At 35.0% G+C, this 14,340-nt stretch overlaps 2 protein-coding genes across 49 annotated transcripts in view; one reads left to right on the top strand and one right to left on the bottom strand.

Moving 5' to 3' along the window:
- Positions 1 to 3,316: 3,316 nt before the first annotated feature.
- Positions 3,317 to 14,340, bottom strand: part of LOC110437901 (SLAM family member 7-like) — a 31,716-nt gene continuing 20,692 nt past the window's right edge. For 2 of the 4 annotated variants that reach the window (XR_012394560.1, XM_073930795.1), the window contains 2 exons: positions 6,795 to 6,864; positions 3,317 to 5,764 (listed from right to left, as the gene is read on the bottom strand). Coding sequence is in view for 2 of the 4 variants with exons in the window: in XM_073930795.1 (XP_073786896.1) it covers positions 6,826 to 6,864 (39 nt within the window). In the remaining 2 variants the exon portion in view is untranslated. Of the gene's footprint in view, positions 5,765 to 6,794; positions 6,865 to 10,741; positions 12,667 to 14,340 lie in introns of those variants that run through there. The other 2 variants (XM_073930800.1, XM_073930793.1) reach the window with 2 other exon arrangements.
- Positions 5,738 to 14,340, top strand: part of si:dkeyp-94g1.1 — a 219,541-nt gene continuing 210,938 nt past the window's right edge. For 44 of the 45 annotated variants that reach the window (XR_012389596.1, XR_012389542.1, XR_012389604.1 and 41 more), the window contains exon 1: positions 10,891 to 11,110. The gene's annotated coding sequence lies outside the window, so the exon portion shown is untranslated. Of the gene's footprint in view, positions 5,926 to 10,812; positions 11,111 to 14,340 lie in introns of those variants that run through there. The other variant, XM_073921492.1, reaches the window with a different exon arrangement.

Genomic DNA, 14,340 nt, shown 5'->3' with positions numbered 1-14,340 from the left:
ATATTATGGGTTTTTGAAAATTCCCCTCCATGTAGTGTGTAACACAGCTCTAAGTGAAGTGAAGTATCCAGCTAAGGCTTAAATCTGTAAGAATACAGTGTTTAAAACTGTTGATTCATCTATAAAAGAGTCGACTCATAGTGCTTCGAACGAGTCGCCTTAATACCGATTCATTAGGTGTTTCGCCATGACGTACGAACGAAACCAAGTTATTCACGTGCACGCGCAAACCCGGGAGATTTCAAACCTGAGGCCCCGCCCTCTGATGCAGAAACCCAGACACACACACACCCACAAACACACACACACACACAAACATGCCGGTTGATTGAAGTCACACTGCAGATGGATATATTGAGTCTCTACCCAAAGATGAAACCTCAGCATTATAGCCAAGCAGTTGGAAACTTCTGGAAGCTACATGCTACAAAGAATACTTCATCTGAGTTTGTTAAAGGAAGGATCAGTAAAGAGTAACTGATGGACGTCAGGATGGGTTTCTTCCATTTCTCAAGTGTAAGTACGTGCGGTTAAAGTTGTTGCCTCGTTGACTCTAGCTTGCAAATGTATTTAGTCGTGATTTGTTACTTGTAACCGCGTGTACTGTATCAGGTTAACTGGATATATTATCTTATCGCGTGCAAAGTCACGTTAAAAACGCGACGCGTGCTGTTTGTTTATGGAGCTCCGTGCTAGAGTTCTGCTCCCGCGATTTATTCGGAAATTTATTCCCGCGCCGCAGAAATCTGGCGCGGGGACAGCCGCGGGAATAAATTTCCGAATAAATCGCGGGAGCGGTCGGTAACGGGTTTAATTTGGGACGGGAGCGGGCTGTCTAGCAATATCACGGATATTGCTATGCGAATTAGAAAGAGAGAGTCTGCTTGGTATGAGAGAGCGTATGAGAGAGAGCGAGAGAGAGAGAGAGCGAACGAATGAACGAGCTCTGTGTGCTTTGTGCTGTGTGTATGTGTTTATACCAATGGTTTATACAGACAGCTTGGCTGTCTGGACTGTATACTGGGGGATTTTTGGTTGTGTTCTCCGCTTTAGCGGGACCGGGCGCGGCGGGCAGAAAACGGAGCGGGTTCTCAGGCTAAAACCTGGCGGGTGCGGGCGGAAGTGGGAGCGTTGTCATCCGGAGGTGTGTGTGTGTTTTTGTGTGTGTGTGGTATGGCGAGTACACGACTGTCTCCTTCGTTCGGTTATCCGTGGCACTATCCACTCGCCATAGTGTGGCAGCTAAAATCCACGCCTACACTATCGAGCGTGTATGAACTGTGATTACTTTTTAAATTGCTGATTAGCTATTGGCCATTTCCCTCTCTGACTGAAGGCAGTCGACCAATCGCGACAGACTGTCATCGGTCCAATCAGCGCAGATTAGCTTCGCGCTAAGGAGGGGTTTGGGAACAAATGAATCACTGGACGATTCATACAGGAGTCGCTGGGATAATTAGGTAAAAATAAATGCAGATTATAAGACCATGAAAGTGTTTTTTGACCTTGCATGCATATTAGACTGTTGTTGGAGACCCTTACAACCAAGATATGACCCTATTTCATGTATAATATGGGCTCTTTAAAACCTGAAAAGATATTTAAAAAATTATAGAAGCATTCAACTTTAGACTTCTAGGAAAACCAAATACTGATGAAGTCAATGGTTTCAAGTTTCTAACATGTTTTAAACTCATAATGGTTTGAAACATGTAAAGGGTGAAGACATGATAACGGAATAAATGATGACATTTTGAGTGAACTATCCCTTTAAGCTTGCCTTACTCTGAACAAATGTCAGCTACAAATATGTAGTAGTTTTAATTGTCCAGATTTATACTGTAAAGATTCTTTAACAGTCTGTATTTTGAAAAGTGCTATGGAAATAAACGTGACTTGACATTCATTTTTGTTCCAATTGATTTCTAATTCTTTCCAGAGCCTGTAGTTAGTTTTATTTTTCTGTTTCATGTCATGTCTTCAGTGGTCTTTTTCACTGTTCCGCTTCACATTGTCACTTCAGCACCCACACACTTCCTGTTCACAATTTTTTTTTAAACATTCCCCACTGTTAAAGTTTCTGTCTTTTCTGATTCACAAGTGTTTTCTGTTTATTTACAGTTGTGAATTGCTTTGTGGGAAGTTGATCTCTGCTCTGTCCACTTCTAATTTTGAAAATTCAACTCCACAGTTAAACAAAGTGACTTTTATTGACATTTAATTTTATTAATATTCCTTCTGCTTAGTCCCTTTATTTATCAGAGGTCACCAGAGCAGAATGAACCACCGCCTTATCCAGCATATGTTTTACACAGCGGATGCCCTTCCAGCTGCAACCCAGTACTGGGAAAAATCCATTCACACTCATTCACACACATACACCACGGCCAATTTAGTTTATTCAGTTCACCTGTAGGGCATGTGTTTGGACTGTGGGGGAAATCGAAGCACTCAGAGGAAACCCACACCGACACAGAGAACATGCAAACACAGGAATGCCAACTGACCAACTCAAACCAGCAACCTTCTTGCTGTGAGGTGACAGTGTTAACCACTGAACCAACATGTCCCCTTATTGCCATTTTAGTAGTTTGAAACAATATCATGTATTATGAATAATATTTAGACAACTAAGTCTGTAAAATAACAGAAAATGTACTGTTGGTTTGATAAAAGGTTTTTGTTGGCTATATACAACACCATCCCAGACAATATATCACAGTAAACTATTAAAAATGTTAATAAAAGTCATTTTTTTTTACTTTTCAAGGTTGAAAGTTGTTGGAAGATAGATCAAGGTAGGTCCCATAATACAATTTAAGCATAAAAATTTAAAAAATATATATATTTGAATCACAAAATACGGAAAAATTACAGTTCTGTGCATGTTTAAACTTAGTCGAAACCACACTAAAATATTACATTGTTCCACTAATTTGAATAAGGTGTTGAATAAAATTAGGTAATTTTTACTTGAATTACATTAACCTGAAAAAAAAAAACTGAAATTACTTAATGTAAAACACTAAACTTAACTTTAATCCATTAAGCTTAACATAAAAACATATTGTTGTCACGACTTGGATCATAATTTTGTTACGTGCAATCGATCAGAGTTAATAAATGGTGTACAACAAAGCACAGATATCATTAAATCAGCCTTTTTCGTTCAACTTTAAGGGAACCCATCATGTAGAAATCCTTTTATAAGGGGTTTAAACAGCTGTGTGGCAACAGTCTGTGAATATAACAGCTTTTCAAGTTAAATGGTCTCTAAATTGTGATGATTTCAAAGGAGAAAAATGAATACAAATGTAATTTAAGAATTTTATTATTTTTATTGGCGGAAATTAACATGTAACAGAAACAGTTCTTTCACATCATGAAAACTGTTAAACACACACACACAAACATCTGTAAACGTATAAGAAGAATAATAATAATAACAAAATAATTGTCTTACAGTTTCTTACAGTTTTGTCCATATGATGTAGAAAAATATTCAATTATTTTAAAAGATCCTATCAGCACTGACAAGCAAAAAATTAAGCTGTTTTAATTAATATTAGACTAATACTATTAGTTACAGCCTAGACTTTATTTCTATTGTTGCAACTTGCAAGCATTTATACTGTCTAACTCTTTATACATGTCCTTTGCAAAATAACTGTCTTGTTTAACTCGGCTACCAAATCCGACCTCCGAAGACTACGCTGAATAGTTCAGATTGCTGAGCGAATCATTGATAACTCTTCCTACTCTCCAAGAACTGTACTTATCCAGAGCGAACAGAAGGGCTGCCAAAATCACCCTGGACCGCTCACACACACACTGCCTCTTTAAGTCTTTACCTTTTGGTGGACGCTACAGAGCACTGCGCACCAGAACAGCCGACACAGAAACAGTTTCTTCCCTCAGGCAATCCATCTCATGAACACTTGATAATAATAATTGTGAAACAAACATCACTACTTTTATACATACACTTAATTATTTAACAACATACTTTACATGCCAATTTGCACATAACTGCTGCACATATAACATTGTATATAGTAATATACTTGTACATACACTTGTCAAGTTGTATATTATATTTGCATTCACTGCTTACTTCTATTTTTAAAATATATTTATTATATCTGTTTTTTGTTTAGTCTCTGTAATTCTGTTGCACTGTAGAAGCTCTGTCACGAAAGCCAATTCCTTGTATGTGTGAACATACCTGGCTATGTACTATAAAGCTCTTTCTGATTCTGATTCTAAACAATGGTTTCAACATTAGATAAATAAATGACACATTTTAATGTTCAAAATGTCTGTCTTAACTTATAAAATCTTAAATAAATAAATACTATCTATTTCATAGGTAAGTAATATAAATAAACTGGTACTGGTATGAAATAAGTAATAGGCAGGCTAAAATAGCAGGGCAAGAACTGTAGTAAAAAAACAGTGAATACGTTAATCAATTAAACTCAGCACACCTAAAGCAAAAATAGATGCATGGAAAAAAACACCATGTGAAAATGTGCAAAAGGGAAATAAACAATCATGCACACTATCAATAGCTACTTACTGTATGAACATTTTATTACGCTATGATATTTTGGTCCCTAATAAAGGTCATATATAATAAAATATTCATACAATAAGATTGATGGGATTACAGTACATGATGAAACGGCTTTAAAAGTTTCTCAATACAATTCTATCTAAAATATTAAGTTTATCATTCATTTACATATGTTGAAAAAAAAATAGGCAAATCTTGTCTTAATTAACTTGCCAATGCTGATCATACCCAGTGTTGAGACAGTTAAAAAGTCCTAGCTATAAACAGACTAACCATAAATATCTTATAAACAGACAAAACCAAGAATAAAATGCTATTTAAAAAACATATTTAGTAAAAAAAAATTATGAGGAATGTAGCATAGCAATTTAATACAATGCACATATATACAATTGTTATCTGGTTATTATCAGTCAAATCGGATATACTGTATGTACACAGACTTTTAATTTCAGTCAGTTAGCCCCAGGGCTTCTGATTAATTGTCATCCCATACAAAATCGCTGGATTTAGGATCTGATTTCTTTAAAAAACAGTGATCTTCACTGCCTGGCTGAGATATGATATACTGTAAAGTTGGTATCAGACTAAACAAGAAGCACTGCATTAAATTATATTGTTCAGCTCCATGTCTTTAAAATATGGAAATGTATTTTACCCCAGTATTTTCAATGGAATTTTGCACTAGTCTGCTGCTAATGACTGCACTAGTGTTTACACGGTCTTTCATCTCTTTTTATGCTGTAACAACCAAATGGATGCTTAAGTCTATTTAACTGACTGTATTTTAATTACATTACGACAACGATGCTGTAAAAAGAACCTTTTACTAGTATGAAATTGAAAATAGTCACAAAAAACTTTCACTGGAAGTTCATCATTGGCTGAAAAACATGGTCGGTTGCATTACATCCCTGAAAAAAAATTGGAATTTGAACCAATCAGATGTTGCAGCTTGCATATAAAAGTCAATTAGCAAAAGGAGGCGTGTCTGCGATGCGAGCATCCGGGATACGAAACGAGAGACGCCACTCGCGGCTTGGAGTAGGGGTCCTCAGCACGGAGGATGGCAAGGCGGATAGACTCCATGGCGGTTGGCAACAACTGGAATGTGAGTGGACAGGAGAATGCAGACGGAAGTGACGAATCAGGAAATGAAGTAGGAGATATGGAAGTAGTTTGCGGGAACTATGAAAAATGGGACATGGTTAAAAACAACAAACGGAAAAAGAAACGAAGAAATAAATCTGATGAAAGTGATTCGGATAGATGCTCAGCCCTAGAGGAAACGGTGACAGTGGAATACAAGGTATTTGCTAAACCTGTGCAAGAAGGGGACACATTTGGAGGTATGAATCCGATACAACTAACCAAAACACTGCATAAGGAAATAGGTATAATAAAGAGTGCAAAAATCTTGAGAAACGGATCGATACTGATTTTCTGTAAAGATGAAAAACAGCAAGCTAAAGCAATTAAGGTGAATAAAATCAATGGAAAAAAAGTAGAATGTTCCAAGACAAACGGGAAAAGATATGTTAAAGGCGTTGTGACAGGAATTCCTGTCAATGTTTCGGCAGATGAAGTGAAAGCAAGCATAACAAATGCAAATGTGGTCGAAGCTAAACGCTTAAGAACAAACAGAAATGGAAGTGCTTGTGATAGTCTTTCTGTTATGGTCACATTTGATGAGGAGACACTCCCGAAAAAGATATTAATCGGGTATATGTGCTATGATGTAAGACTGTACATTCCCCCGCCCCTTCGGTGTTATAAATGTCAGAGATTTGGACATATAGCAGCTTTTTGCAAGGGAAAGCAAAGGTGTGGTAAATGTAGTGGGGAACACGAATATGGAAAATGTGAAGAGGGTGCAAAGTTGAAATGTTGCAACTGTGGAGGGGATCATAGCTCAGCGTATCGAGGGTGTGAGGTTAGCAAAAGGCAGGCAGAAGTACAAAGAGTAAAAGCTGTTCAAGGAATCAGCTATGCGGAAGCATTAAAAAAGGTTCCAGAAATTATGACTGTGTCTAAACAAAATGAAAACAGGAACAAAAATACAGAGACATGTCAAAAATGTGAACAACTGAAAGCGGAAACTCTGATAGTGAGCAAAAATGATTTTGTAATATTCATGGCAGAGATAATAAATTGTTCCGCTCAAACGAAAAGTAGGAATGAAAGAATCAAAATAATAATCAAATCAGCAGAAAAATACCTGGATGTGAAGGATCTGCTCTGGGAAACGGTTAGGGACATCTTAAATGAAGATACACAATCATCCCAGCCTGGGGGAGGAACGTCTTAAATGTTAAACGTTCTACAATGGAATGCAAGAAGCTTAATTGCGAATGGCCAAGAATTTAAAAAATATATTGATAATATTATAGAGAAACCTAATATAATATGCATACAAGAAACATGGTTAAAACCTCAATTAGATTTTAATATTAAGGGATATAATATAGTTAGAAATGATAGGAATCATAGCAGAGGAGGAGGAATTGCAACATTTATAAAAAGCGGAATGAAGTTTAGGATAGAACAAATAAATACAAAGTATGAATCAATTTTAATCAAGGTATGGACGGATAGGGGATGTATAGACATTATTAATTATTATAATCCCTGTGATAAATTAAATCAAAACATATTAGAAGAAGTAATGGGTGTACGACAAGACAGTGTTTTATGGTGTGGGGATTTTAATTCACATAATTCATTATGGGGGAGTAATAGTAATGATGCAAATGGGATTCTTCTTGAAGAATTTATAGATGAAAAATATTTAGTTTGTCTAAATAATGGTGAAGGCACACGGTATAATTGTTTTAAAAATACAGAAAGCGTACTAGACTTAACATTTATTAGTAGTTCATTAGCAGCGGTTAGCACATGGAAAGTACTCAAGCACAATACAATAGGTAGTGACCATTACCCAGTAGTAACTAAAATTGGATTAAAGATAATGTATGAAAAAGAAGATAGAATTCCAAGATGGAAATTGGAGAAAGTAAATTGGAAAGAATTTCAAGAATTATGTGATAAGAGAGTTATGACAATACAAATAATAAACCAGAGAGATGTAAACATTTTAAATAATAAAATTGTTAATGAAATAATTCAAGCAGCCGAAGAAATAATACCTAAAAGTAAAGGAGTTGGTTGTACTAAAAATGTACCTTGGTGGAATAATGATTGTAAAGCAGCTATTAAAGCGAGAAATAAAGCATTTAGACATCTTAAAAAACACCATTCACTGGAAGCTATGATCATGTATAAAAAGGCTCAGACAATATTAAGAAAAACTATTAAAACACAAAAGCGTATATTCTGGAGAGAATATTGCAATAGTCTTGGACGAGAGGTACAATTATCAGAGGTGTGGGGTATGATTAGAAGAATGGCAGGTGTTAGACGAAATTATGAATTACCAGTGTTACAGTATGGCGATATAGTAGCGATCAGCAACCTAGAAAAGGCGGAACTATTAGTCCAACATTTTAGAAATGTACATAGTTCAGATAATCTCTCTGAAGAGGCTAGGAAATGCAGAAATACTACATTAACTAAACATCCTGATCTTTTAAAGAAAGTAAAAACAACAGAAAATCCTTTAGATTTACAGTTTAATATGTTTGAATTAAAACGAGCAATCATTAGCGCAAGACAAACTGCCCCAGGTAAGGATGAAATATGCTATAAAATGTTGTCACACATGTCAGAGGCATCACTAGAAATAGTACTAAATTTATTTAATCAAATTTGGGATATGGGTCAATTACCTATAGCATGGAAACAATCTATAGTAGTACCTATACTTAAACCAGGGAAAAATCCATCAGATCCTTCTAGCTATAGACCCATTTCACTGACATCCCACTTATGCAAAATAATGGAAAGAATGATTACAGAAAGAATTACATATTTTTTAGAAAGCAAAAACCTTTTTTCTCCATATCAGAGTGGGTTCCGCAGAGGCAGAAATACTATGGACTCAGTATTATGTTTGGAATCAGACATCAGGAAAGCACAGACTAACAAAGAAGTTGTGATAGCTATCTTTTTTGATATAGAAAAGGCATACGATATGCTTTGGAAAGAGGGATTGCTGATTAAATTAAAATCTTTAGGAGTCACTGGCAAAACATATAATTGGGTCATGGATTTCTTATTTGGAAGAAAAATACAAGTTAGGGTAGGAAAAGAATATTCACATGAATACACAGTGGAAAATGGAACTCCTCAAGGTAGTGTTTGCAGCCCATTATTGTTCAATATAATGATAAACGACATTTTCTCTCAGATTGAACAAAGTATAGGAAAATCATTGTATGCAGATGATGGGGCACTATGGATTAGAGGTCGGAATGTGTCATTTGTACAAAAGAAAATACAGAATGCAATATTTGAGGTAGAAAAATGGGCAAATAAATGGGGATTCAAACTATCTGTTGCAAAAACTCAGGTCATCTGTTTCTCAAGACGACATAAAACCATATCACTCGCTTTAAAACTATATGGACAACCACTAGAACAAGTAAAAACTGTAAGGTTTCTTGGGGTTTGGTTCGATGAAAAGCTGACATGGAAGGATCATCTGAATAAAATCACAGAAAAAAGTAAAAAGGTTATTAATGTACTTCGTTGCCTGTCAGGGCAAGAGTGGGGAGCGAGTAGAACATCACTACAAAATATATACTGGGCCCTCATGAGATCTGTTTTTGATTATGGATGTATAGCTTACATGTCGGCAGCAGAGTCAAACCTCAAAAAATTAGATGTATTACAAGCACAGGCCCTTAGAATCTGTAGTGGATCATTTAGAACCTCACCAGTTTCATCTATGCAGGTTGAAATGGGAGAAATGCCCTTAAGCATTAGGAGAATGAAATTAATGATGGCATATTGGGTTAACATTCAGGGACAAATTGAATCACATCCAACAAAAAGAACATTACTAGAATGTTGGGAGCATGAGGAAACTAATTTCATAAGTTTCGGATGGATAGCTGAGGCAAAAGCCAGAATAATTGGATTAGATCAACTGCAATACTGTAAGGCAGTCCCAATCCCATATATTCCGCCATGGTTTTTTCCATTACCTAAAGTAGATTTCAATATACAACAGGAGTTAAAAGATAACAATAATATTCTTCCAACAAAATATATAGTGCAGAATTATTTGGAAAAAAATTATAAAGAATCAATATTTTTATTCACAGATGGATCTAAAGACCCACAAACAGGCCATACAGGCGCAGCAGTGTATATCCCAGTTAATCAATACCATATTAAGAAAAGAATAACTAATAATATATCAGTATATACAACAGAGTTAATTGCAATACTAATTGCCCTGCAGTGGATTGAGGAGAATGACATAAATAATGTAGTAATTGCATCAGATAGCTTTTCATCACTGGAAAGTATAAGATCTGGAAGGTCTTCATACAGAATGGATATTCTTAATAATATACTCAGTAAGACATATTATATTAAAATGAAGGGCAAATCAGTATATTTCATTTGGGTTCCTGCTCACGTAGGTGTGGAAGGTAATGAGAAGGCAGACTTTCTGGCCAAACAAGCTCTTAGAATTAGTAAAGTAAATCTAGAAGTCCCATTGAGCAAAGCAGAAGCTAAAATCATGATAAGAACATATGCACAATCAATATGGCAAGTACACTGGGATAACATTGATACAGGTAGACATTTATATAATATACAGAAACAAGTTGGAACTGGGAGGAAGGAGAACAGAAATCGTAGGGAAGGAAGTATTATAACTCGGATGAGAATAGGTCACACTGGACTCAATCATACATTACATAAAATAGGGAAACACCCAACTGGGCAATGTAAACATTGTAATCAACAAGAAACAATAGAACATATTTTATTTCACTGTAGTAATTATAATAAAGAACGAAACGATCTTATTCAGTCAGTTAAAAAGAGCAATCTTCAGCATTTTACATTGGCAGGTTTATTAGGAAACAAATCTAGTGAGGTATATAATGATATAATAAAATTTATTAAAGAAACCCAGTTAGAGGAAAGAATATAGAGATAATATCAGAAGAATTGTTAGTCCACCCCATCCCCCATTTTTATTACATTTTATTAGTATTATAATATATTTTTTTTTTTTTTTTTTTTTTTCTTCCCTCTCTCCCCCTCCCCTCACAATTTCCTCCCCCTTTCTCTCCCTTCATGTAATTTATACACTTCAGAAAGTATTCAACTAGTTCCATACTCCATTCCAGTCGGTGGCGGTAATGCACCTATAAGTCTGGTTGCCAACCGCCAGTAAAACCCAAAGAAGAAGAAGAAGAAGAAGAGGCGTGTCTGCAAATTATAGGATGGGAGAGAGCCAGAAAGAAAGGAATGAGACACACACACACAACCAAAGAAGGAATTGAAAACGTGAGGATTATATAGAGCCACGCGAATACTGGACAAGTGTTTTTCTTTAACAGAGAGCAGGAAAGCCAGAAAAACGGATCCCTCGATTGCTTTGTTTTTCTACACGTGAGTAACGCTGTTTTCTTTATGGTTTTGTTTGATTTTACACTACAAAGATGCGCGTTTGTTGTGTTATTAGTTATAATAGTAATAACAACACCACAATAAGATGTTTTAAGTGACTGTTTGTCTGAGGACTGTTGCACAAAGCACGTTTTAGTTTTTCGACGTTTCCGCTACTCTTCAGCTGTGAATGTTGAGTGTATCCATGTGGTAGAAATAAGATGAAATGTCGCCATCTGGTGGTTATCAATCAAACTAAAATCTAAAACCTTAAATTAAAACCTAAACTAAAATACTGATACTTTTTTCTTTCTTCTGAGCTGTAGAGATGAATAATAATAATACTGCATTTACGTTTACTGCATTAGCTTGTCTGGCATCATACCTGTTTAATCTGAAATCATAACTTTGAAAATGGAATTAAGACACATTATTTAAATGACTGATATTATAGCAGAGCAGATTATATTTAGTTCACAGTTGGTAATACTGACAGTGGGGCTAGTTTTGAAAGTTATTTAACATGTGAAAATAAAATTTAGGATAGAATGTGCAAAAAATGTCATGATATAAAATATAACATTCCGAAATTCACATTAACTGGACAGAGGCTTGGCTGAATGTCGTAACGGGATTCTAGAACACTGTATCTGTCTGTTATTTCTACCATATACATTTATGACAGGGAATGCATAAGTGTGATGGCATTTTTAGATCAGACTTTGTGAAAACTTAATGTGGCAAAAAGCCATTATTTAATTTTAGGTTTACATTTGTTTCTTTGGTGGCTGTTTGCACACTGATTATTAAATAGTATGGTCTGTTGTTGTTTTGATGGGGTTTGCAGGTTTTTGGTGTTGTCGCCATCTGGTGCTTATCAAACAAAAAACTAAAATGCAGAATTTGTTTCTTTTGAGCTGTAAAGAGCAATAATACTGTATTTACGTTTACTGCATTAGCTTGTCTGGCATCATACCTGTTTAATCTGAAATCATAACTATGGAAAGGGAAAGTTTGGCCAATACATTATTATTATTTAAAGTACTGATATTTATGTGGGCATTATATTGATGAATATTTGATTATAATTAGATCACAGTTGGTAATACTGACAATGGGGCTATTTTCGAAAGTTATATAACGTGTGTGGAAATATTTAGGATGGAATGTGCAAAAAAATGTCATGATATGTGAAGTATAACAATCTAAAATACCTTAACTGAACAAAGGCTTGCCTGAATTTTATAATTGTATTCTACAATATGCATCTATCTGTTATTTCAGCCATTTACATTTATGACAGAGAATGCAAGAGTGTGATGCCATTTTGACATCAGCCTTTGTGAAAACCTCATGTGGCAAAAAGCCACTATTTAATTTTTGGTGTCATCAGCTGAAATGGCTGTTTGTATTTTTGGTGGTTGCTTGCACACTGATGAGTAAATAGTATTGCCTGATGTTGTTTCAATGGGATTTGTAGGTTTTTGGTGTTGTCCTACTCTGCAGTAAGTTGTGGTGGGATTGTTGACTTCCATTTCCTCTTGTGTCAGAGTTTGACGCTGATAAAATACACCACAAAAATTACAAATGCACTCATGACCAGTTCGGCTAAAAACATTGATTAAGCTTCTGTATACAACAAGCATTTTAAAGGAACACTCCTACAAGTCTCCTGCAGATAAACATCTATTTGACCAATTTCTTGTTCTGGCAGGCTCACTTTTAGCTTAGCTTAGGTTAATGAATTGAATCGGATATGACCATTAGCATTTTGTTAAAATAAAAAAAAATAAAATAAAAAAAAGAGTTTTGTTAGAGCCATAAAGAGCACTAGAGATTTGTCTTTTTATTTTTGTAATATTTTTCTATAATATTATATTATTTGTATTGGGATACAAAGTTAGTGCTATTTGATACAGTATTTAATATTATTATTTGTGATATTATAATATGTGCATGACGTTTTATGTGTTCAGTAATGCTATACGTCATATGTGTAAGCATCAGGAAAAAAGGATCAGAAAGAAGGAAGGGGCTTGATGATAGACAGTCTTTTGACCGTTCTAAAACCATATTTATTTCGAAGCTTGATAAAGTGTACATAGTTCTTTTGTTTGTATTTTGATTATTGTTGTTCTCGACAAACAAAAAAGTAAACTGTTACATTGCAAGTTTTTGGTTTTGCGCGTCAAATCCTTTGTGCCGAGCCCCTATGGAAATGGTGAAGAACTTGAAGAATTAGATCGCCATTACAGGTTTTGATAATTTTCCTATTTAAATCTCAAGTCTTCTTCTGTCGTCCCTGAAAACAGCTCATTCTTATGAGTTGCATTATATCAATCAGCCTGGTGCAGCCATGGTACAGCAGCAGGGTTTCTTGACCGTTACTCCAGAATGAGAGTCTAGAACCTAATATTGACACTCAACATTCTCTCTTTTTTTTTTTTCTCTGTTTTTTTTTTTTTTTTTTTTTTTTTTTTTTTTTTTTTTTTTGTAAATAGACATGCATATTAAAATATACTGTAAATATATTTTCAACATTTAAAATAACCTTTTTCTTCTTGATGTAAAATTAAATGCAATAAATTCACAAATGAAAAAAACAAGTTCTACAAACTATGTACAGTTTTGGGATTAGATTTTGATATTAATAAAAAAAAACATTTAAACCAGTTTAATTCAAAATTAATCAAACTAATCTTGTCACCATTTTTCATATGAATTGAATAATTTGGTGGCCATTAATAGGAAATGTTATTTTATTTGAACAGGATCTATTAACAAGCTCACAGTGCTCCTTATCTGATCTGACAGGTGTTTCGTCCAGAAAGTAGGATCACTGGGGTAGCTGCGTTTCATTGTTTTATTTCTTCTTTTTTTCCCACAAATATTCTCAAAATTCTCACTGTTGCACACTCTACCAACCTCTACCACAGCTCTATCTTGATCGGTGACAGACTGGCAATTTCTTTGAACCACGTGCTTACACCTTGTGCATGTTCAGTATGGAAAGAACGTTCCATTATTCATGGGGGCCCTCGGTTTTGAAAAGAAGTACCAATGTTAAAATCTTAAGTTTTAGACAGATTTTTACAGCATGTGATATAAAATGTATAACAGAGTTATTTGATTAATATAGGTCTCTTGGCATTGATCGGGGCCCTGAGCAGCTGCTTACCTCGCTTAATGGTTAAGTCTACCCCTGGCCTAAAAAATAGCACTTTTTTATTATC

This window comes from Danio rerio, chromosome 2 (assembly GCF_049306965.1).
Source record: "Danio rerio strain Tuebingen ecotype United States chromosome 2, GRCz12tu, whole genome shotgun sequence".
Lineage (NCBI taxonomy): Eukaryota > Metazoa > Chordata > Actinopteri > Cypriniformes > Danionidae > Danio > Danio rerio.
The sequence above is the reverse complement of the archived record's forward strand: the minus strand, read 5'-3'. Positions and strand labels throughout refer to the sequence as shown.